Source organism: Lotus japonicus, chromosome 1 (genome assembly GCF_012489685.1).
Source record: "Lotus japonicus ecotype B-129 chromosome 1, LjGifu_v1.2".
Taxonomy (NCBI): domain Eukaryota; kingdom Viridiplantae; phylum Streptophyta; class Magnoliopsida; order Fabales; family Fabaceae; genus Lotus; species Lotus japonicus.
In genome coordinates, this window is record NC_080041.1 from 58489848 (window position 1) to 58515028 (window position 25181).

Sequence of the window (25181 nt, forward strand, 5' to 3'; positions counted from 1 at the left end):
TAATAGAAAGAAAATGTAAATACTATAATAAAATGAACTAATTAGGTAAAAATGCGAAAGACCATCCAAATACAGAACACTACAAAAAAGTTAATTTTAGTGGCATGCAGTTTGTGGCGGTCACAGTTAGACCGCCACTAATCTTTCCTTTTTCCATTATTTTTGTGAAAAAAAAATTCAGGAATAAATTTAGGGATTTCAACCCGATACGTATTCACTATTCACGAACAGAAAAAGCTTCTGATTCACGAACGGAGAGAGCGAGCTTCTGATTCACGACGGGGAGAGCTTCGAACCGCCATGGAAGTGCTCTATTTCCACCCTTGCTTTGATCCCTAACTCTTCTAGATCCTATCGTTCAATCGGTGAGTGACAGTGCTTTGAATTGAAGCATCTTGTTCTTCATAGTTGTTGATATATCTTCATCTTGTTCTTCATTGTTGTTGATCTATCTTCATCTTGTTCTTCATTGTTGTTGATCTACATCTTGTTTCAGAATTTCGAGATTCATCATTATTTTGGAAGAATTCAGAATTTCGAGATTCATCACTCTATTTTGGAAGATTCAGAACACTCTCTGCATCAGAACCCTCTGTGTAAGTTCTTGCATCTTCTACTTTTGTCTGGATCTGAACACTCTATGCATAAGAACACTCTATTTTAGGTTCATTCTTCTGCTTTGATGTTGAAACGAGGCTCACTGTTGATGTCTCTTGTACACACTTGGTATAAAATTGGTACTTTGGTAGAGAAATTCCTCGTAAAAATCTAAGCTAATTTTAGTAATGAACAGTGGTTTGTAGTTCCTGATAACTATGGAAAAAGCCATTAACAAAGATAATGATCCTAAGTTGAGTCACAACTAAGCTTTGCCCATAGCTGAAGTTCGGTTTTGTTATCTTATGTAGCTTGTTATATTAGAATATATATTGATTTTCTTATGTTCATAACTGTAGAGACATCTCGATTTCATCACTGATTGTGGGTTTTTTGTGTATGTGGTTTTTTGATTTTGTTGTTTCCTAATTTATGAGTTGGTTGTCACATTTCATATAAAAATGCAGCTGGTGCATGAGTTAGTAAAGTTTTTCATCTTAAAATCTTTTCCTCAAACCTTATGAATGTATTTATCAAGTTCAATTTTATCACCTTTCTCAGATTTTTTTTCCTTTTCAATTTCTTATATTTTGTCCCTTCTTTTTGTTGATAAAATGTTAAAATCTCTTGCAGGGAGTCAAGAAGTTCCAAAGTGCAGGAAGCTCTAGAATCCTCATCTATTAAGGTTTGTTTCACAATTTGGGGGAACTTTAAGATGAATTACCTACGTTTTTTAGAGATACTCATTCATATGCTTAATTTGCGGAGTTCAGATGAAGTTATTTTCTCCACAAATTTAGACTAGTCTCAAATAGCTGTATTCATACATTTGAAATCTTATCACTTTCTGATTTCAGTAGACAGGGATTCTTGCTAGATACAGAAATAAATAGTAGTTAATTTAGTGAATATGTTATACAATATAGAAATGTAGCGTTGTTTTTTCTTAAGCATTTATCTTTTTATATTCTACTTGAAGACTGATCTTAATTTATACTCTATATGAGCTGATTTTGTTTCTTTCTTTGTATTAATTTTACTGATTCTGTTTTCATTGATCAATGGTGCTGCCATATTCTTATTCTGTTTTGTTGATCAATTATTATGCATATTTTTCAATCTTGATTGTTTCTGCCTTAGTGTAATTGTAATTTTTGAGTGTACCCTTACGACCAAAACAGGTTTGTCTTTAAAATGGATAAATCATGGATTGATATGCCACGAAATACAACTGAATACCTTGACGGGTTGGATAAGTTTCTAGATTTTGCATTTGAGAAGCGGTCAGTTAATGGTGTAATAAAGTGTCCATGTCCTAAATGTCACTGTAAAAAATGGGAAAGTAGAGATGTAGTGTGTGACCACTTGATTTGCAAGGAGTTTCCCAAAAATTATAAGGTTTGGATATGGCATGGTGAAACATATGAAACTATCACATCAAGGGACACTCAAGTAAGGTTGGAGCCACTACAAAATGAAAACCCAGTACAAGATACGATAAATGATGTGTTTGGAGTAAAGAGAAATTGTGATGTGGAACCCACCTCTTCACCTGAACCATCTGAGTTTGGAGACGCCATACCAAATGAAGACCAAAGAGATTTTGATGATTTGGTTGAGGATGTTCAGCAGCAATTGTATGAAGGCTGTCAAAAGTACTCAAAGTTGTCTTTTTTGTTAAGATTATATCATATAAAATGCTTGTCTGGTGTCATTGATAAGGCAATGTCATTAATACTTGATCTTTTAAAAGATGCATTTGAGTTTGCAAAGCTACCTGATTCTTCCTATGAGGCAAAGAAGGTTATCCACAAACTTGGTCTTCATTATACCAAGATAGATGCTTGCCCGAAAAATTGCATGTTGTAGTGGAGAGAAGATGAAAATTTGGAGAGATGCAAACATTGTGGAAAATCTAGATGGAAGCCAAGAAAGGGAAAAAATGGGACAATTATTCGTATGAAAAACCTACCAGCAAAGGTTTTGCGTTACTTTCCCTTGAAACCAAGACTGCAAAGATTATTCAGGTGCTCTAAAACAGCAAAGTCTATGAGATGGCATGCTTTGGCGAGTAACCCAGATGGATTGTTGAGACATGCAAGAGATGGTGAAGCATGGAAGAAATTTGACGAAAATCACCATGAATTTGCTAAGGAACCCCGAAATGTTCGCCTTGGCTTAACTGCTGATGGTTTTAATCCTTTTGGAGTAAAGAGCACTAAGAACAGCATATGGCCAGTCATTCTAATATCATACAATCGTCCTCCTTGGGAATGCATGAAGCAGACATCTTTAATTCTATCTATGATTATCCCTGGTAAAAAACGCCAGGGTATAATATAGGTGTATTGTAACACCCCGATTTCCAGGTGTCACTTTAGTAACTAAAAATAAACTTTACACGAAAAACAGGTAATTTTTTTTTTTCCGTTTGATTCCTTTTAATTAAAGCAATAGAAAATAAAGACATAACCCAACAACTAAACTAACCGATATACAAATATATACACATGTACAGGCTCAGCTGCACTCCCACGTCACGCGCACTCGCAGTGACTCCAAGTAGTGTGCCCGTAGGCAAATATGTACAGAACCACTAATGTAAGTAAAAGTATCAAAAGTACAGTCATCCAAGAGAAAGTCGGCTCCCAAAATGGCCTAAACAAAAGACCCCTATAACCCGACAGACTCTCTGTGATTCCTCATCAAAAGAACCACACAAAAAGCCACACATCAGGAACCTACCCTGTCCCAAAGTAAGACGAATCAGAGCTCTAACAAAATATGACGCTGCTTAACCTACCCTCCCAGAACTGCTCATAGCTCCTCCTCCTCTCCCTCGTCGCTCGGCGAGTAGCTGTCCCCACTGCTGTCGGAGTCCGAGTCTGAATCCACCGTAATCCTCTCGGTGTCCAAGTCCACGACCTCCCTCCTAACTATCCAGCGCACCGTCCTAGTCAAGTCCGTCTCAACATCCACCTCTCCAGTAAGGATAACCTCCTCCACCACCCGAACCAGGGGATCCACACGGTAGCCGTGCGGTGGAGAACAAGGGAGGCGACGTGAGGCAGATGGAGCAACAGACTCCCTCTTCGGCTGCACAAGCCTCGAGGACAACGCCACGTCGGTAGGATCAATGGCAGTAGCAGGAGGTGGCGCAACAGGTGTAGCAACAACAACCTCGATCTCCGCAGGGTCCTCGTCATCGGAAGAAGATGAAGTCGGAGGTGGTGCAGGTGGTCCTCGACTAGTACCTGGTCCACAGCGAACTGTAGGCGGCAAGTCAAAGCTCAGCTCCATACGTCGTAGTACTCCTCTCGTCAAACGTCCACGCTCGTCTGTCCGGTCCTCCATGACCCTTCCCCGGTACGTCGCTCGGTGACCCGCAACATCGATCACCCAAGCGGTGGGGGCATCGCGGTCCACCAACTCATACCTGATCCCCCCGAGGGAGAGACCATCGAAAACCAGTCGGCCATCGACATCTGGCAGCAGGCCGACCGCCCAAACACAAACATGAAACCAAAGCCAAAGCGTTAGGGTCAACTCACGGAAATAAGTAATTATCCACTCAACATGTGATATGGGGTATAGATATATATATGTTGATATATATATATAAATAATCCTAGCATGTTACTGGCTCTAACAATGCTTCAATAAATCAAATAGCATACAATTTCAGTCAGAGTGAATGTATGCGTGAAATGCAATCAATATGATCCGGATAGTGAAGCATTCCCGTTCTTCACTAGATGAAGCATTCCCGTTCTTCATCCTTGATGAAGCATTTATTGGATCAAGCGCTTACCACTACGCCAAAAGCAATTGCTGTTAGTGAGGGCGCAACTTTATTTCCTTATAGCACAGAGTCCTCAAGGGGCTGCGATGTTAAGCGCCATGGGGTGGGATGTTAAGCCCATCGAATCCTAAGGGTGACGCTGGATTAATAAATCCAACAATCTCCCCCCCAGTGTTAGCCGGGGGATTCGAACCCATGACCTTGCTCTGATACCACTTATTGGATCAAGCGCTTACCACTACGCCAAAAGCAATTGCTGTTAGTGAGGGCGCAACTTTATTTCCTTATAGCACAGAGTCCTCAAGGGGCTGCGATGTTAAGCGCCATGGGGTGGGATGTTAAGCCCATCGAATCCTAAGGGTGACGCTGGATTAATAAATCCAACAGCATTCCCGTTCTTCATCGAATGATGCATTGGTGAAGCATTCCCGTTCTCCACCATCGATGAAGCATTCCCGTTCTTCATCGAATTATGCATTGGTGAAGCATTCCCGTTCTTCACCAAATGATGCATGATGCAATATGGTTAGCCAAACATCGAATCAGCCTCACAACACAAGCGTTTAGCTCAAAACCCAATCTCAAAACCCAAGAGTTTAGTGTCGGTCAATACAACACAACTCCAACAACAAGACCCAATGTCAAAACCCAGAGTTAGTGTCGGTCAATACAACACAACTCCAACAACAAGAGTACTAAAGTACTCGGTGACTTTCAATCATCACCGTGGCTCACCTCCCCCCTGGTGTCCAGCAATTCTCCAAAACCCACAACAAAAGTCGACTTTTCCCCGTCTTTCGCAATTATTTTCCCCTTTAGTTCCCCTATGTTTATTCATTAATAAAATAGTTTCGAATCGAATTAGTCAAGTTATGAGTTTATTTCTCAAAGTCTAAGTTTCTCAAAGTCTCTAGTTTTCAAAATTCTATTCATTCTAAGTTTTCCAAAAACCCTCCAAAAGAAGTTTCCCGAGGAAAGTCTAAGAATACGAACAAATGGCTAAGTCTCAAACCCCAAGTTTGAACTTACCTAGGGTTGTTTCCCCAACCCGAAATATTAAACATCACCAGTTCAATGAGTCCCCACTCCGAAGTCGCGTCAAAACGCACAATTCAACAACATCTCAACATCATAAGTTATGGAAAACATCATAACATCAGTTCATCATCATAATCAATATCAAAGTAAAGCATAAGTCGAATTTATCGACGCCTATCATGCAGTCATAGCTAAAAGGTAAGTTGCCCTAACCTCGAGCTGCTCCAGTCTCGTGGTCTAAATCTCCTTCAAACACTTGCTCCGTAAAACCCAAAGTTCCTTCAACTGAACCTCGGAGAAAACAAAGCAGAAATCCAACAAAATCGATTAGCTCGATCACAATACAACTCATTAACGAAAGACAAAGCATTGAAGCTTCAGAAGACAACAATCGGATACGAAAAGACAAGTTTTCGAAAACGAAAAACTCCCCCCCTCACTACTTGCTCTCGGCCACAAAAGGAAAAGAGCTCCGGCTCTTTTTCTTCGATCAAATCTGTTTACAAAGCAGTTTTAGGGTAAAACTAAGGCAAAGAAACTGTCGGAAAAATTTTCGGACGATCGGATCGAAATACGGCTATTCAGGGGCGTTTTGGTCCAAAATAAAAGCTCAAAACCTCAAAGTTAACACTTCGGAAAACAAATTTGACAGCGATGTTCGTAACGACATCCGTAGCAACTAATCCTAAAGGCACGAAGTCAGATTACGACTTTTCGACATTAAAGTTTCGAAATGTGCGCCAAAAAGGGTTTTGAAACAGTTTTTCAGATCCTTGACAACTCGATCAAAATCGGCGAATACCGACGAAGGTTTTAGGCTCTTGGGCACGTAGAGAAGATACCCCAATAGAGAAATCAGGAAAAACAGACAGCTTTACGAAAAGCTCCAAACTTTGAGCACAGAAACAGCAAAAGAAACGCAGTAGAAACAGTGATCAGAGGTAAGAATCAAGCTAGTTACCTCGATACCTTGAAGTAGGAACGAACTGCGCGAAGATCGGTCAAGTTTCGGCGAAAATTTTTCTCTCCTCTCCTCTCCTTGAACTCGCGGCCCCAAATGGAAGAAAATGAAGATATTTTTGAATTTTTAACTATTTATAGGAATGTGAAATCGCGGGAAAATGAAAATTTCGCGATTCCGATTTTTGCAGCACGTTCACCGATGAATTCTAAGAGAAATTCTGGCGACAGAATTCCAGAACTCAAAATAAATCTCTAACATTTGGGAAAAACGATCTCCAAAATCCCGAAAGCGGTATAAGTTAATCTGACCCGAAAAACTACTTTTTGCTGTGATGGTCAGACGACAAAACTTCATTCTGAAGAAAGATTGGAAACATCGAAACAAATCTGGCATCGCGGACGGAAACTTCGTTAGAAGTCCCGAATAGAAAAAGTCTTCATTCACTGATTGAATTTAGGGTTTCGAAGCAAAGAAATTAGCGTCGTCGGACTTCCGAGAAGTGAATACTATCGTGTGTACAGTCCAGGGTTCCGAAATGAAACACTGGTAGAAGGAAAAATAAAGAGAACTTTTTATTTTCCCAAATATTTGAAATCTCACTTAAACGTTGCTCTAAAAGCGAAATTAGCCTATTCTGGACACTCTCGCCATAAGGCAGGTGTGCAGACGACTCGCACTAACTCCTAAAACAACTATGAAACATTCCTCAAGCAATTCCTGAACTTTCGTCTTCATTAATCTTTCCCAAACATCAAACTCGTGTCACGCTTACACTGATTCTACGCGTGAGTCGGAAATTAACTTGTTCTGTAAATCCAGGTCTTACAATACTCCCCTCCAAAAAGAAAGTTTCGTCCTCGAAACTCAGAGTTCTGCGAAAAGTCCGGGATACAGTTCCTTGATCTTGTCTTCCAATTCCCATGTAGCGTCTCTCGTATCGTTGTTCCATATCACTTTCACTAAAGCAATCTGCTTCCTTCTCAGCTGTTTCACTCTTCTATCTCCAATACTCACTGGCGGTGCCTCAAAGGTCAAATCATTATTCAGTTCAACATTGTCTGGCTCGATTACATGAGTCGGGTCTGGAATGTACTTCCTCAACTGCGACACATGAAATACATCATGAATGTTGGAAAGAAACGGTGGTAGCGCAATCTGATACGCAACTGGTCCAACACGTCGAGTGATTTGGTAAGGTCCAATAAATTTTGGCGTGAGCTTCCTTGACTTAATAGCTCGTCCAACCCCCGTAGTCTGAGTAACTCGTAGAAACACATGGTCGCCTTCTTCAAACTCTAGGGTTCTACGTCTTTGATCAGCATAACTCTTCTGTCTGCTCTGTGAAGCTCTCATCTTTTCTCTGATCTTCTTAACCTTCTCAGTCGTCTGTTGCAGCAATTCTGGCCCAATCAACAAACTCTCCCCATCTTGATACCAACACAACGGTGTCCTACACTTTCGACCATACAAAGCTTCATACGGTGCCATCCCAATGCTCGAATGAAAACTATTGTTGTATGTAAATTCAATCAATGGCAGAAGATCATCCCAGCTTCCTCTGTTGTCTAACACACAAGCACGTAGTAGATCCTCTAGCGACTGAATAGTTCTCTCCGTTTGCCCATCAGTTTGTGGATGATACGCCGAACTCAATCTCAGCTTGTTCCTAACGCATCATGAAGAGCTCCCCAAAAGTGCGAAGTAAACTTTGGATCCCGATCAGACACAATACTCGTCGGAACTCCGTGTAGTCTCACAATCTCCACCACATAAATCTCAGCCAACTTTTGCACATTGTAGGTAGTTCTCACTGGTAGAAAATGCGCTGACTTGGTCAAACGATCCAGAATTACCCAAATCGAATCGTGTCTCTTCTGTGTTCTTGGCAAAGCTACCACGAAATCCATGGATATGCTATCCCATTTCCATTCTGGCACGTCTAAACTCTGTAGCATACCAGTAGGTCTCTGATGCTCTACCTTAGCCTTTTGACAAGTCAAACATGCAGCTACATACTCGGCCACTTGTTTCTTCATTCCTGGCCACCAAAAATTCAGTTTCAAATCTTGATACATCTTTGTCATTCCCGGATGAATGCTCCATTTGCTCTTGTGTCCTTCATCCATGATTAGCCTTCTCAATTCTGGATTATTGGGTACACAAACTCTGTCCTTGCATCTTAAGATATCGTCAGTTCCTATCTTGAACTCCGGGTCTTTCCCTTGAATTACTAAGTTCCTCTTCTCTAACAGAAACGCATCTTGCAATTGTTGCTCTCTAATCTCTTCCATCAATCCACTGGCGATTCTGATCATTCCGAATTTCAACTTTCCCTCAGACGGTGTCACACCTAAACTCATATCTCGAAATTGTTCCAGTAACTCCAACTCTTTAACCATCATTGACGAGACATGCATCTTCCTACTCAAAGCATCAACAACTACATTTGCCTTCCCAGGGTGATATTGCAACGTAAACTCGTAGTCCTTGATAAACTCCATCCATCTTCGTTGCCTCATGTTCAGCTCCTTCTGATCAAACAAGTATTTAAGACTCTTGTGATCGCTAAATATCGTGAAAGTACAACCATAGAGATAATGCCTCCAAATTTTCAGCGAAAACACAATGGCAGCTAACTCCAAATCGTGAGTCGGGTAGTTCTTCTCGTGAGTCTTCAACTGTCTTGAAGCATAAGCCACCACTTTCCGATGTTGCATCAGTACACATCCCAAGCCTTGATACGAAGCATCACAGTAGACCTCATAAGGTTCCTCTGGTTGTGGCAAAGTAAGCACAGGTGACGTCGTCAACCGTTCCTTCAGTGTCTGAAAACTTGATTCACACGCCTTAGTCCATGCAAAAGGTTGATCCTTCCTCGTCAGTTGAGTCAAAGGTCCAACAATCTTGGCAAATCCCTCAATAAAGCGTCTATAATATCCAGCTAAACCCACAAAACTTCTGATTTCTGTCACTGTCTTCGGCTGCTCCCAAGCCAAAACAGTCTCTACTTTCGCTGGGTCCACAGCTATGCCTTCCTTTGAGATAACATGGCCTAAGAAATTGACTTCCTCCAGCCAGAATTCACACTTGGAAGGGTTCGCATACAGCTTTTTCTCTCTCAACACTTGTAAAACTTGGCGCAAATGTCCTTCATGTTCCTTCGCGTCCTTCGAATAGATCAGTATGTCATCAATAAACACCACCACAAACCGATCTAAGAATTCATGAAAGATGTGGTTCATGTAATCCATGAAAACAGCAGGTGCATTTGTCACTCCAAACGGCATCACTAGGTACTCGTAGTGTCGATAACGTGTTCTGAAAGTAGTCTTCGGTATATCCTCAGTCTTCACCCTGATCTGATGATAGCCTGACTTCAAGTCTATCTTGGAAAATACGGCAGCCCCTCGTAGTTGATCCATCAAATCATCTATCCTCGGCAACGGGTATCTGTTCTTGATCGTCGCCTTGTTCAGTTGTCGATAATCCACACACAATCTCGACCTTCCGTCTTTCTTCTTAACTAAAAGCACTGGCGCTCCCCATGGTGAAACACTTGGTCGAATGAATCCCTTTGCCGAAAGATCCTCCAACTGAGATTTCAACTCTACTAACTCTGCAGGTGCCATACGGTAAGGTGCAATCGAAATCGGTCCGGTTCCGGGTACAATGTCGATCACAAACTCAACATCGCGTACAAGCGGTAGTCCAGGTACATCTCCAGGTAAAACATTCGCAAAGTCTCGAACCACCGGAATACCATGAACATCCGAATCCTTCGTCCCCTCCAGACTTAGCAATGAAAAGTACTTCTGAGTGCCCTCGCTCAACGATGAACTAATGTGGTTAGTAGAAAGATACTCGAAAAGATCCGAGTCTGGGAACACCACTTTCTTTCGACTACAGTCCAAAAGACAATGGTAGTGGGATAACCAATCCATCCCTAGGATTACATCTAGGTTTTTAAGGGGTAGACATACTAGATTGGCATGAAAAGTTCTATCTCTATATACTACTGAACTGTAAGACCTGGATTTTCAGAACAAGTTAAGTTTCCGACTCACACGTAGAATCAGTGTAAGCGTGACAGAAGTTTGACATTTGAGAAAGATTAATGAAGAAGAAAGTTCAGGAATTGCTTGAGGAATGTTGCGTAGTTGTTTTCGGAGTTAGTGCGAGTCGTCTGCAAACCTGCCTTATGGCGAGCGTGTCCAGAATAGGCTATTTCGCTCTTAAAGCAACGTTTTGAGTGAGCTTTCGAACTCTCGGAAAATTTAAAGATTCTCTTTGTTTTTCCATCGACCAGCGTTTCATTTCGGAACTCTGGACTGTACGCACGATAGGTTTCACTTTCCGGAAGCTCGACGACTCTAATTTCTTTGCTTCGAAACCCTAGTTTTGAGCGAAGGATGAAGACTTTTTCTATTTGGGACTTCTAACGAAGTTTCCGTCCGCGTTGCCAGATTTTTTTCGACGTTTCCAATCTTTCTTCAGTAGGAAGTTTTGTCGTTTGAGCATCACAGCAAAAAGTAGTTTTTCGGGACAGACTAACTTACACCGCTTTTGGCGTTTTGGATATCGTTTTTCCCAAATCCTAGATATTTGTTTTGAGTTCTGGAATTCTGACGCCAGAATCTCTCTTAGAATTCCTCGGTGATCGTGCTGCAAAAAATCAGAATCGCGAAATTTTCATTTTCCCGCGATTTCGCCTGCCTATAAATAGCTCAAAAAGCAAAAATTCCTTCATTTTCTTCCTATTGTGGCTGAATTTCGTGGAGAGCAAGGGGGGAGGAGATTTTCGCGAAAACTTGACCAATCTTCGTGCAGTTCGTCCCTACTTCTAGGTATCGAGGTAACTAACACGATTCCTACCTCTGATTGTTGTTTCTGTTGCGTTTCTGAAGTCGTTTCTGTGCTCACAGTTTTGAGCTTTTTCTAAAATTGTCCGTTTTCTTCGATTTCTTGCTTGGGTTATGTTCTCAAGGTTCCCATGAGCCTAAAACCTCTGTCAGTAAACGCTGATTGTGATCCAGTTGTCCAGGATCTGAAAAACTGTTTCAAAACCCTTTTTGTCTCACATTTCGAAACTTTATTGTCAAAAAGACTTAATCTGACTTCGTGCCTTTAGGATTTGTTGTCACGGATGTCATGAGGATCATTGCTGTCAAATTTGTTTTCAGAACTGATAACTTTGAAGTTTTGAGCCTTTATTTTGGACCAAAATGCCCCTGGATAGTCGTATTTCGGCCCGATTGTCCGAAAATTGTTCTGACAGTTTCTTTGCCTTAGTTTTACCCTAAAACTACCTTGTAAACTGATTTGATCGAAGAAAAAGAGCCGAAGCTCTTTTCTCCTTATGGCCGTGGGCTATTTCCTAAGGGGGGGGGAGTTTTTCGTTTTCGAAAACTTGTCTTTTCGTACCTGATTGTCCTATTCTGAAGCTTTAATGCTCTGTCTATCGTTTATGTATTGTTTTGCGATCGAACTAATCGATTTTGTTTGGATTCTGCTTTGTTTTTCTCCGAGGTTCAGTTGGGGGAACTTTGGAAGACTCAAAGCAATTGTTTGAGGAGAACTTTGTTTGCGAAGCTGGAACAGCTCGAGGTTAGGGCAACTTACTATATATTAGCTATGAATGCATGATAGGCGTCGATCAATTCGACTTATGCTTTACTTTGATGTTGATTATGTTGATGAACTGATGTTGTGATGTTGTGCTTTGTTGGATTGTGCGTTTTGACGCGACTTCGGAGTGGAGATTCATTGATCTGGTGATCTTTGATGTTTCGGGTTGGATGAGCAACCCTAGGCAAGTTCAAACGAGGGGTTTGGGACTTAGCCATTTGTTGGGATTCGTTGGTTTACTTAGACTTTCCCCGGGAAACTTCTTTTGGGTGGTTGGTTTTCGGAAAACCTAGAATGAATAGAATTTTGTAAACTAGAGACTTTGGGAGACTTAGACTTTGAGAAATAAACTCATAACCTGACTAATTCAATTCGAAACGTTTTTACTAAATGAATAGTTATAGGAGAACTAAAGGGGAAAACATTTACGAAAGACGGGGAAAAGTCGACCTTTGTTGTGGGTTTGGAGAGATATCGGAATTGGGGAAAGCCACTAAGGTGAGCTATGGTGATGATTGAAGTCACCGAGTACGTTAGTACTCTTGGGGAGTGTTGTGGAGCCGTGTTGTTTGACCGACACCTAGTGCTCTTGTTGTTTGGGCAGTGTTGTATTGACCGACACTTGACCCTTGTGTATTCTGTGGATGGAGTTGTGTTGTATTGACCGACACTCACTCCGAGTTGTGTTGTATTGACCGACACTAACTCATGGGTTTGTTGAGATTGGGTTGTGAGCTAAACACTTTCGTGGTAAGGGCGATTCGTTGTTTGGCTAACCACGTTGCATTCAATCGGGTGAATAACGGGAATGGTTCACCTGTGCATATCATGGTGAATAACGGGAATGGTTCACCTTGCATAAATGATGAATAACGGGAATGGTTCATCATATGGTGAATAACGGGAATGGTTCACCAAGGATGAATAACGGGAATGGTTCATCCAGGATGGATTTCATCCAGGATGGATAACGGGAATGGTCCATCCATAGTGAAGAACGGGAATGCTTCACTTGTGGCGAACGGGAACGCGTCACAAATCCGGATTCATATTGTGCATTTCACGCATACATTCATGCTGACTGAGACTGTGTGCTGTTTGTTTATTGAGGCAATGTTAGAGCCATAACATGCTAGGATTACTTATATGCTTATATAACAACTTATATATATACCCTGTCACATGTTGAGTGTATATGTACTTATTGCTGTGAGTTGACCCTAGCGCCTTGGCTTTGTTTGTATGTTTGTGTTTGGGCGGTCGGCCTGCTGCCAGATGTCGATGGCCGACTGGTTCTCGGTGGTCTCTCCCTCGGGGGGGGGGGATCAGATATGAGCTGCAGGATCGGGATGCCCCACCGCTTGGGTGATCGATGTTGCTGGTCACCGGGCGACGTATCGGGGAAGGGTCATGGAGGACCGGACTGACGAGCGTGGACGTCTGACGAAAGGAGTTCTATGGCGCATGGAGTTGAGCTTCAACTTGCCGACTTCAGATCGTTGTGGGTTTGGCACTGGGAGGTTAGGTTTGGGCAGGCGTCATGTTTTGTGTAGAGCTCTGATTCGTTTTGCTTTTGGGATCGGGTAGGTTTCCGACGCATGACTTTTCGTGTGGTTCTCTTACTGAGGGATCACAGTGAGTCAGTTGGACCATAGGGGTCTTTGCTTAGGCCATATTGAGGCCGACTTTCTCCTAGTGGTTTGTAATTATAATTTTCTCACTTACACTTCTGGGTCTGTATATATTTGCCTACGGGCACACTGCTTTGGAGTCACTGCGAGTGCGCGTGACATGGAGTGCAGCTGAGGCTGTACATGTATATATGTTGTATATCGGTTAGTTTAGTAGTTGGGTTTTGTCTTTACTTCCTTATCGTTTTGATTTAAAGGAAAGAAAACGAAAAAAAAAATTACCTGTTTTCCGCGTAAAGATTATTTTTGGTTACTAAAGTGACACCTGAAAATCGGGGTGTTACATGAACAGTGCATGCATGCGGCATTAGCAATTAGGGTCCTAGCAAGTGTAGTTACCATAAGGTCAAAACTCAAAGCAGTAATAGGCAGATTCAGTCTTATACGCAATCCTTAGAGACAAAAGAATGCGTTGCACCAGAATCAAAGAGTACAGTTAGAAGATTACCGTCAATTTCACATTCTCCTCTGATCAATCCATCCGCTCCTTCAGCCTCTTCACCATCCATTGTATACACTCTTCCCTTCGCCACTGGGCGCTTTCCACTGGCAACATTCACAGACGGTTCAGCCTTCGGTGCCTTGCAATCCACAGCCAGATGCCCGGATTTATTGCAGTTGTAGCATCTTGGTGGCATCGTGAAACTGTTTGCATAGTGCCCGACCGCTCCACATCGGAAACAGGTCACTTCACGGTTTGGGGTACGGCTTCCCGACCCTCCAGAAGTAGCAGCAGCAGCCATCGGCTTGTACGATCCCGGGGTAAACCCTCTCCCCGCAGGACGTTCATACGACTTCCTCGCCTGAAACCTTCCTCTTCCTTGAAAATTCTGTGGTGTCAACCTCACCGGTCCTCCTGTTCCAGCCCTGTTCAATCTTCTATTCTTCATCTGAAGGTGTGAAAAACGGCTAGAAGGGGGGGTTGAATAGCGTTTTCAATATAAAAACTTTCCCCTTAAGATTTAAAGTAAATCTTTTCGGTTTCTCTAAGATAGATGGTGCAGCGGATAAAGATAGAGAGAAGAGAAAAGCACACAAGTATTTTATCCTGGTTCACTTGATAAATCCCTCAAGCTAATCCAGTCCACCCGTTAAGGTGATTTCTTCCTTCTTAGAATGAAGGCAATCCACTAATCAGATAATTGTTACAACTGCACTTGAAACCTACAAGTGACTAACAATACACTGACTTAGCTATCACTAAGATTCACTCTCTTAGTCTTCTCTAGGATCCGATCAACCTTGATCTCCTAAAGGAATCACCACTAAGATTCACTCTCTTAGTCTTCTTAAGGATACTGACCTACCCGGTCCCTTAAGGAAAATCAAACAACTGTTTGAGGTTGGTGTTTACAAAGGTTTGCTTCTAAATAAGCTGAGTGTAAACCAAATAAGAATAGATGAAGAAAGTAGAGGCTTGAATCTTTTCTTGTATTGCAGCTCTTGATTTCTCTCACTTAGCTTTCTTCTTTTCTTCAGCCTTTTATAGTCCAAGGTGCAAAGGATATTTCTGTTGAGAGAATATGACCGTTGGAGGGCATTTCTGGAACTTCCAGAACCTGCTGTGGCTGAACCTTGGTAGGTAGGCTTTTCAGAATAGTACGCTGCTCTTGTACTTCTCGATAGAGACATTTGCCTTTAACCATTGACTTCTGATCAGAGTTATGCTTCGTGTTGGAACTTGTGAAGCTTGGTGATCAGAGTCAGAGGGATGCTTGGATCCTCTGACCTTCGTTACTTCTGCTTCTGAACCTTCAGAGCTTCTGAACCTTCAGAGCCTCTGGTCCCTCAGAGCTTCTGGTCTTCAGATCTTCTGATCCTCTGATCTTCTGATCCTCTGATCCTCAGATCCTCTGATCTTCAGATCCTCTGATCTTCAGATCCTCTGATCTTCAGATCTTCTGATCCTCTGATCTTCTGATCCTCTGATCCTCTGATCCTTCTGACGAATATATCTTCTGGTGTCAGAATCAGAACCTGTTTGTCAAAACACTCAAGACAAACATTAGAGTATCATAGTTGTTCATCCACAAATAAATACTTGTTATCATCAAAACATAGAGTTGTACCACATGACCAAATCTTGATCTTACATCATCAACTCCACCTCTGTTGCTTTCTCAACCAATGCTTGGAATCTCATGATCCCCAACGGTCTCACTGAGTCCTCAATGTCCGCTCTCAGTCCCCTCACAAAGCGCTTGCACATGTAGGGCTCATCAACTTGGTCACGGAAAAATCGAAAGTGTTTTGCCAAAGACTCCAACTTAGCAGCATATTCCGGAATGGTCATGCTCCCTTGTCTAAGAGTCAGAAACTGTGATTCACGCTCGTCACGAGCACTGTCAGGAAAATACTTCTCGAGAAAAGCAGTTCGAAAAGAATTCCAGTTCACCTCAACATGATTTGCTTCCATTATCCCTCTGGCGCCTCTCCACCAGTACTCAGCATCACCCAACAGCAAAAAGGTTGCCATCCCCACCTTGGCTCCCTCAGCAGTCTGTAACACACCAAAGATCTTCTCTATTTCCTCAATCCAGAGATCCGCATTATCCGGGTCAGTACCTCCCGAAAACTTAGGTGGATCCTGTCTCCTGAAATCATTCAAACCCTTGTTCTGATCCAGAGTCGCCTCCCTCTGACGCTGGTGTTGATCACGCGCTTCCTCCGCAGCACGCCTCAGAGCATTGTCATTCGCTTGATTAGTCATCGCCTGAGCCATAGTGGCCATCATTTCCGCTAGTTGATTCGTGTTCACCATCGTCTGTTACCCCAAGGAAACTGTTAGTCCTAATCGTATGATAGTACCAAAACTATTCCATATGATTAAGTAACAATGCAATCAATTAGAACGAAAAATCGTTCTGCAGACAATCAATTTTCACTCTTTGCAGAGTCACACAACCTAGCACAGAAGACCTATTTCCCAAAGACTCCCGAAAGACTCAACTAAGCTCTGATACCACAATGTAACACCCCGATTTCCAGGTGTCACTTTAGTAACTAAAAATAAACTTTACGCAAAAAACAGGAACCTACCCTGTCCCAAAGTAAGACGAATCAGAGCTCTAACAAAATATGACGTTGCCTAACCTACCCTCCCAGAACTGCTCATAGCTCCTCCTCCTCTCCCTCGTCGCTCGTCGAGTAGCTGTCCCCACTGCTGTCGGAGTCCGAGTCTGAATCCACCGTAATCCTCTCGGTGTCCAAGTCCACGACCTCCCTCCTAACTGTCCTGCGCACCGTCCTAGTCAAGCCCGTCTCAACATCCACCTCTCCAGTAAGGATAACCTCCTCCACCACCCGAACCAGGGGATCCACACGGTAGCCGTGCGGTGGAGTACAAGGGAAGCGACGTGAGGCAGATGGAGCAACAGACTCCCTCTTCGGTTGCACAAGCCTCGAGGACAACGCCACGTCGGTAGGATCAATGGCAGTAGCAGGAGGTGGCGCAACAGGTGTAGCAACAACAACCTCGATCTCCGCAGGGTCCTCGTCATCGGAAGAAGATGAAGTCGGAGGTGGTGCAGGTGGTCCTCGACCAGTACTTGGTCCACAGCGAACTGTAGGCGGCAAGTCAAAGCTCAGCTCCATACGTCGTAGTACTCCTCTCGTCAAACGTCCACGCTCGTCTGTCTGGTCCTCCATGACCCTTCCCCGGTACGTCGCTCGGTGACCCGCAACATCGATCACCCAAGCGGTGGGGGCATCGGGGTCCACCAACTCATACCTGATCCCCCCCGAGGGAGAGACCATCGAAAACCAGTCGACCATCGACATCTGGCAGCAGGCCGACCGCCCAAACACAAACATGAAACCAAAGCCAAAGCGCTAGGGTCAACTCACGGAAATAAGTAATTATACACTCAACATGTGATATGGGGTATAGATATATATGTTGATATATATATATATATATATATATATATATATATATATATATATATATATATAAATAATCCTAGCATGTTACTGGCTCTAACAATGCTTCAATAAATCAAATAGCATACAATTTTAGTCAAAGTGAATGTATGCGTGAAATGCAATCAATATGATCCGGATAGTGAAGCATTCCCGTTCTTCACTAGATGAAGCATTCCCGTTCTTCATCCTTGATGAAGCATTTATTGGATCAAGCGCTTACCACTACGCCAAAAGCAATTGCTGTTAGTGAGGGCGCAACTTTATTTCCTTATAGCACAGAGTCCTCAAGGGGCTGCGATGTTAAGCGCCATGGGGTGGGATGTTAAGCCCATCGAATCCTAAGGGTGACGCTGGATTAATAAATCCAACAATCTCCCCCCCAGTGTTAGCCGGGGGATTCGAACCCATGACCTTGCTCTGATACCACTTATTGGATCAAGCGCTTACCACTACGCCAAAAGCAATTGCTATTAGTGAGGGCGCAACTTTATTTCCTTATAGCACAGAGTCCTCAAGGGGCTGCGATGTTAAGCGCCATGGGGTGGGATGTTAAGCCCATCGAATCCTAAGGGTGACGCTGGATTAATAAATCCAACAGCATTCCCGTTCTTCATCGAATGATGCATTGGTGAAGCATTCCCGTTCTCCACCATCGATGAAGCATTCCCGTTCTTCATCGAATTATGCATTGGTGAAGCATTCCCGTTCTTCACCAAATGATGCATGATGCAATATGGTTAGCCAAACATCGAATCAGCCTCACAACACAAGCGTTTAGCTCAAAACCCAATCTCAAAACCCAAGAGTTTAGTGTCGGTCAATACAACACAACTCCAACAACAAGACCCAATGTCAAAACCCAGAGTTAGTGTCGGTCAATACAACACAACTCCAACAACAAGAGTACTAAAGTACTCGGTGACTTTCAATCATCACCGTGGCTCACCTCCCCCCTGGTGTCCAGCAATTCTCCAAAACCCACAACAAAAGTCGACTTTTCCCCGTCTTTCGCAATTATTTTCCCCTTTAGTTCCCCTATGTTTATTCATTAATAAAAATAGTTTCGAATCGAATTAGTCAAGTTATGAGTTTATTTCTCAAAGTCTAAGTTTCTCAAAGTCTCTAGTTTTCAAAATTCTATTCATTCTAAGTTTTCCAAAAACCCTCCAAAAGAAGTTTCCCGAGGAAAGTCTAAGAATACGAACAAATGGCTAAGTCTCAAACCCCAAGTTTGAACTTACCTAGGGTTGTTTCCCCAACCCGAAATATTAAACATCACCAGTTCAATGAGTCCCCACTCCGAAGTCGCGTCAAAACGCACAATTCAACAACATCTCAACATCATAAGTTATGGAAAACATCATAACATCAGTTCATCATCATAATCAATATCAAAGTAAAGCATAAGTCGAATTTATCGACGCCTATCATGCAGTCATAGCTAAAAGGTAAGTTGCCCTAACCTCGAGCTGCTCCAGTCTCGTGGTCTAAATCTCCTTCACACACTTGCTCCGTAAAACCCAAAGTTCCTTCAACTGAACCTCGGAGAAAACAAAGCAGAAATCCAACAAAATCGATTAGCTCGATCACAATACAACTCATTAACGAAAGACAAAGCATTGAAGCTTCAGAATACAACAATCGGATACGAAAAGACAAGTTTTCGAAAACGAAAAACTCCCCCCCCCCTCACTACATGCTCTCGGCCACAAAAGGAAAAGAGCTCCGGCTCTTTTTCTTCGATCAAATCTGTTTACAAAGCAGTTTTAGGGTAAAACTAAGGCAAAGAAACTGTCGGAAAAATTTTCGGACGATCGGATCGAAATACGGCTATTCAGGGGCGTTTTGGTCCAAAATAAAAGCTCAAAACCTCAAAGTTAACACTTCGGAAAACAAATTTGACAGCGATGTTCCTAACGACATCCGTAGCAACTAATCCTAAAGGCACGAAGTCAGATTACGACTTTTCGACATTAAAGTTTCGTAATGTGCGCCAAAAAGGGTTTTGAAACAGTTTTTCAGATCCTTGACAACTCGATCAAAATCGGCGAATACCGACGAAGGTTCTAGGCTCTTGGGCACGTAGAGAAGATACCCCAACAGAGAAATCAGGAAAAATGGACAGTTTTACGAAAAGCTCGAAACTTTGAGCACAGAAACAGCTAAAGAAACGCAGTAGAAACAGTGATCAGAGGTAAGAATCAAGCTAGTTACCTCGATACCTTGAAGTAGGAACGAACTGCGCAAAGATCGGTCAAGTTTTGGCGAAAAATTTTCTCTCCTCTCCTCTCCTTGAACTCGCGGCCCCAAATGGAAGAAAATGAAGATATTTTTGAATTTTTAACTATTTATAGGAAGGTGAAATCGCAGGAAAATGAAAATTTCGCGATTCCGATTTTTGCAGCACGTTCACCGATGAATTCTAAGAGAGATTCTGGCGACAGAATTCCAGAACTCAAAACAAATCTCAAACATTTGGGAAAAACGATCTACAAAATCCCAAAAGCGGTGTAAGTTAATCTGTCCCGAAAAACTACTTTTTGCTGTGATGGTCAGACGACAAAACTTCGTTCTGAAGAAAGATTGGAAACATCGAGACAAATCTGGCAAAGCGGACGGAAACTTCGTTAGAAGTCCCGAATAGAAAAAGTCTTCATTCACTGATTGAATTTAGGGTTTCGAAGCAAAGAAATTAGCGTCGTCTGACTTCCGAGAAGTGAATACTATCGTGCGTACAGTCCAGGGTTCCGAAATGAAACACTGGTCGAAGGAAAAATAAAGAGAACTTTTTATTTTCCCAAAGATTTGAAATCTCACTTAAACGTTGCTCTAAAAGCGAAATTAGCCTATTCTGGACACTCTCGCCATAAGGCAGGTGTGCAGACGACTCGCACTAACTCCTAAAACAACTATGAAACATTCCTCAAGCAATTCCTGAACTTTCGTCTTCATTAATCTTTCCCAAACATCAAACTCCTGTCACGCTTACACTGATTCTACGCGTGAGTCGGAAATTAACTTGTTCTGTAAATCCAGGTCTTACATGTATACTTACAACCTTTAATCAAGGAGTTGAATGAGCTATGGAGTGAGGGTGTGGAAACCTATGATTCATCAATGAATGAAGTGTTTAGAATGCGAGCAGCTCTTATGTGGACAATTAGTGACTTCCCAGGACTTAATATTCTATCCGGGTGGAACACTTATACTGCATATGCTTGTCCAACATGTAACTTTGATACAATCCCTTGCCAGCTGAAATATAGTCAAAAAAATTGTTTTATGGGTCACATGAGATTTCTGGAGAGGGACCATAAATTTAGATCGATGGTGAGGCACTTTGATGGCACAATTGAAGAAAGGGATCCCCCAAAGTTATTATCTAGGTCAGAAATTTTGAAGCAACTAGATATTGACTATGACATAAATGTGTTGAATCAATGCCAAAAGAAGAGTGTATTCTTTGATCTTCCTTATTGGAAAGATAATGTTTTACGCCACAATCTGGACTTTATGCACATCGAGAAGAATGCTTGTGAAAATGTATTATATACAATGCTGAAACATGAAAAGTCAAAAGATCATCTCAAGGCTCGCCAAGACCTACAACATATGGGCATAAAAGAAGTTCTTTGGCCTGATGAAAATGAAAATTTTCGTCCTTTATTGTTTACAATGACAAAAGAACAAAGAAAGATATTTCTATCAACATTGAAGAATGAAAAAATGCCAGATGGTTACTCAAGTAACATATCTCGTTGCATTGATGAAGAAAAATCTGAGATATTTGGGTTAAAGAGTCATGATTTTCACATTATCATGGAACATTTGCTTCCATTAGCTATACGTAATGTGTTACCTGATGAGGTGACTGCGGTTTTGGTGGAGTTTTGCTCATTTTTCAAAGAATTGTGTTCTAAAAGCTTGAATGTCTCTGATCTTGACAAGTTGCAGCAGAGGATTGTGCTCACCCTTTGCCATTTGGAAATTCTATTGCCCCCATCATTCTTCACTGTTATGATCCATTTAACCTGTCATCTTGTTCAAGAAGAAAAGTGGGGAAGGCCAGTTCATTATCGTTGGATGTATCCAATTGAAAGGTTAATTCTCTTTTATGCATTAACTCATTTTTTTCTTTTATATGATTATTAGGTATGTAACTAATTTTTCTATTACCTTTTGTGTTCATAGGTTTTTAGGACATTTGAAGTCTCTTGTAAGAAATAGGGCACAACCTGAAGGTTCCATATGTGAAGCTTACTTAGCTGAAGAGACCCTCAATGTGTATTCACGATATGAAGGTGTTGAATCAAGGATGACTAGAGGTCGGCGTGTTGATGATAATCCAAATAATAATGGAACTTCTCAAATGTCCTCCATTTATCCTCAATTAGGTAGACCAGTAGGAAGGTCATCAGCTTTCACTTTGACCCCATTAGAAAAAATACAAGCACATCGATATTTGTTGCTGAATTGTCCGAAGGTTGAGCCATATGTCGAGTAAGTATATTGACAAATTTCATGTGATGATGAGAATAAGAATATATTCATGCAATATTAACATGGAACCTTTTTTAGTGAATTTAAAGCAGTCATTAAGAGGAGGACTAGAAGCCGACACCTTCAGCTACTGAGATTGAAAAGATAGTTGCTAAAGATTTTGCAAATTGGTTTTCTCAACGGGTGTGTTGAAAATGAATTTAATATTTAGTTTTAACCTTTTTTTTACTAAAACTAATTGTTTGTTATTTAGGTGATGAATCCAAACACAACAAACTCAATTTCAGAAGAAATGAAGTTTCTAGCCAAAGGTCCAATGCAACATGCTAAAAGATACAGTGCATATAACATCAACGGGTTCAAGTTTAGAACGGTAGATAGTGAAGATGGTCTACAAACTCAAAATAGTGGAGTTTTTTTGACTTCAAAAACACCATGTGTTGCAAGTAGTGCTAATGCAAATTTGAGGCAAGTTGATTTGCCATACTATGGAAAACTGGAAGATATAATTGAGCTGAACTATTATAGTTGTTTTCAAGTTGTCCTTTTTAAGTGTAAATGGGCAGATACAAAACGTGATAGGGGATTCAGAAAGGACGCTTGGAAGTTCTCTTCAGTGAACTTTTCTCAATGTATTCACACTGGTGAAAGGGAAGAGCATGACCCATATATTGAAGCTTCACAAGCAAAGTTAGTGTATTATGTGGATGAGGAGGTTAATAAAGGTTGGAGTCTTGTGGTTCATATGATGCCAAGGGATTTGTATGACATGGGAGAAGTTGAAAGTGAGCCATACGAAGAGCAAGACTTGAGCAACTTAATATCAAATGAAGATGACACAATGACATTAGCTAGAGATGATGTAGATAATGAATTTATACCTTTAAGGGATGATCAAGATCAACATCAGGATTATGATCTAGAATCCTGAGTTGCATATGTTAATGAGGATGCAAGATCCGTAGGGGTAAGTTACAAATGTCCCATGTTTAGATCTTTTTTGAATGCATAAAACAAATCTACTGGTTGTTATTTGATATAGGAGCTGTCAAATCAAGCTTGTCTTGAATAATATGGGTGTTTAAGATAAAATGTGATGAACGAACACACCATTCAAATTTTGTTGCTGATTTCTCTGGTTTATTGCTCTGTTTTTGCACCATGATCATATGCTATTTTTCTGCTGTTTGCACCATGTTTCTATGTTGTTTTACTGTCGTTTTTGCTGCTGTTTGCACCATGAACCTATGTTGTTTTACTGCTGTTTGTACTGGTTTTGGGGCTGTCTAGCGGTGTTGTGCTTTCTCCAATTGTACGCGTGAATAACCTTGCTTGTGTTGTTGCTTTCTCCGATTGCTCCTTTTAATATATGCAAGTGTTGGTTGAGCAAGAGCTAAGTCAAACACTTGATTTCTCTGAGGTTTCAAAAAATGACGTCCTTGCCAAAGTTTTGGGGTCAGATCACTCTAGATGTGTGCGAGGACTAGGTGTAGGAGCTCTTCATAGTGTTGCCTTTAGATCCATTACCACACAAATGAAGAACTCCATCAGTTCAGCTGAATCTACTCAATTAAATGAAGAACTTAATTCTCTAAAGACTAAGATAGCCGCCTCAGATGAGAATATTGATGACCCTATTTTAGTAGTGTTTTTAGGGTCATTTCTTTGGTTGTTTTGAGTCTTTTAGTTGAGTCTCATGTAGTGTTTCATGCATTCTCATGCATTTTTATTCTTTTCTTTAGTTTTTATTTCGTTTTGGTAATTTGGTAGTTTTATAGGTAGTTTTCTTGCATTTTAAGTAAAGTTTAGGACTTGCATGGTTTTGTTGTGTTTTATGAGGGACTTCTTGTGCTAATGAGCTCTTGGAGCTTCTAGAATCTTCCTTGTCTTGTTGGTTAGGGTTGGAGTGCAGAAACTGAAGGAGAAGGAAGGCCAAGAAGCATGGAATTGATGAAGAACATAAAGAGAATTGAAAAGAGGAGTTTCAGAAGCCAAAAAGTCATTTTCAGGCGAGCTAGAGCGCCTAGGCGCTGGGAATGGGGGCGCCTAGGCGCCAATAGGGTCAGAGAGCATGTTTTTCAACATGCAATTGGCTCTCAGGCGCTCTGAATTGGCGCCTGAGCGCCCAGTTTCGTTCATTTTGCCTATAAAAAAGGCTTAGGCCAATTTCTGTGATACATTTTGTCATTTCACTCATTTTTGATCAAGTTTTGAGAGCTGAGGAGAACTTTGGGACCAAGGGAGGTTTCCAACTTGTATTTCTTCTCAGGTTTTCTTTACATTTCCTTTATGAATTCACTAGCCATGAGTGGCTAGTTCCTTTTTTGCTTTGGGTTAAGAGATTCTATGAAATTTTAGTTTGTTAAATCCTATCTCTATGCATGAGTCTTGATTCAATCTTGTATTTCAATTCCTTATTGCATGTTTAGCTTTGGTGCACCTTTGCTATAGGCTAGATTATAATAGAATGGAAATTTGTTATGATTTAGGGACATGAATTGGAATAGATCCTTCTATACTTGCTTCTAGGAATAGAGTGAGGGTAGGGTTTTGTTGGCCTGAATAATTATGCTATCATACCTCTTATGAATGATTAAGTACGCAAGGAATTGGGCTTAACTTTCAATTTGAGAGAATTACTTTTATGAGGAATCAACTAGTAAGTACATAGGCTATAACAACAAGAGTGGAATCAAGGATTCACATGCATAGGATAGGTGGACTAAAATGGATTAGATGATCAAACACCCAAGGCAATTTCCCATCATTGTTATTTACATCATTTTCAACATTGCTCTTTTGCAAAACTTTTGTCACAATCACCCAAAACCAACTTCTGAATTTTACTGTTTTAAGAACTTGCAAACTCTAGGCTTAAATCAATAATTCTCACTCACAATCCCTGTGGTTCGATAATTTAAAACCCGGAGGTATTCGTGCACTTGCGAATTGACCAACAAATATCAAGACGTTGCAAACTGTACTTTTTGCATACATGCAAATGAAGGAAGGACATATCGCTGCAAACTTGGCAGCTTTG

The 25181-nt window shown here is 41.4% G+C and overlaps 2 protein-coding genes across 2 annotated transcripts; both read left to right on the forward strand.

Moving 5' to 3' along the window:
• The first annotated feature begins 258 nt into the window (after positions 1–258).
• On the forward strand, positions 259–24535 carry LOC130732968 (uncharacterized). The gene is made up of 4 exons (XM_057584993.1): positions 259–365; positions 497–596; positions 1231–1282; positions 22395–24535. The coding sequence occupies exon 4, from the start codon at positions 22398–22400 to the stop codon at positions 23070–23072; it is 675 nt and encodes a 224-aa protein (XP_057440976.1). The 5' UTR covers positions 259–365; positions 497–596; positions 1231–1282; positions 22395–22397; the 3' UTR covers positions 23073–24535.
• Positions 17679–22388, forward strand: LOC130732959 (uncharacterized). The gene is made up of 3 exons (XM_057584985.1): positions 17679–21741; positions 21833–22141; positions 22220–22388. The coding sequence occupies exons 1-3, from the start codon at positions 20759–20761 to the stop codon at positions 22287–22289; spliced, it is 1362 nt and encodes a 453-aa protein (XP_057440968.1). The 5' UTR covers positions 17679–20758; the 3' UTR covers positions 22290–22388.
• Positions 24536–25181: the final 646 nt, after the last annotated feature.

Bases quoted from the DNA above. Each gene is read 5' to 3' on its own strand.
- LOC130732959 (XM_057584985.1), top strand. From the start codon at position 20,759: ATGAATGAAGTGTTTAGAATGCGAGCAGCTCTTATGTGGACAATTAGT. The intron at 21,742-21,832 runs GTTAATTCTCTT...TTGTGTTCATAG, and splicing joins TGGATGTATCCAATTGAAAG to GTTTTTAGGACATTTGAAGT. The intron at 22,142-22,219 runs GTAAGTATATTG...AACCTTTTTTAG, and splicing joins AAGGTTGAGCCATATGTCGA to TGAATTTAAAGCAGTCATTA.
- LOC130732968 (XM_057584993.1), top strand. From the start codon at position 22,398: ATGAATCCAAACACAACAAACTCAATTTCAGAAGAAATGAAGTTTCTA.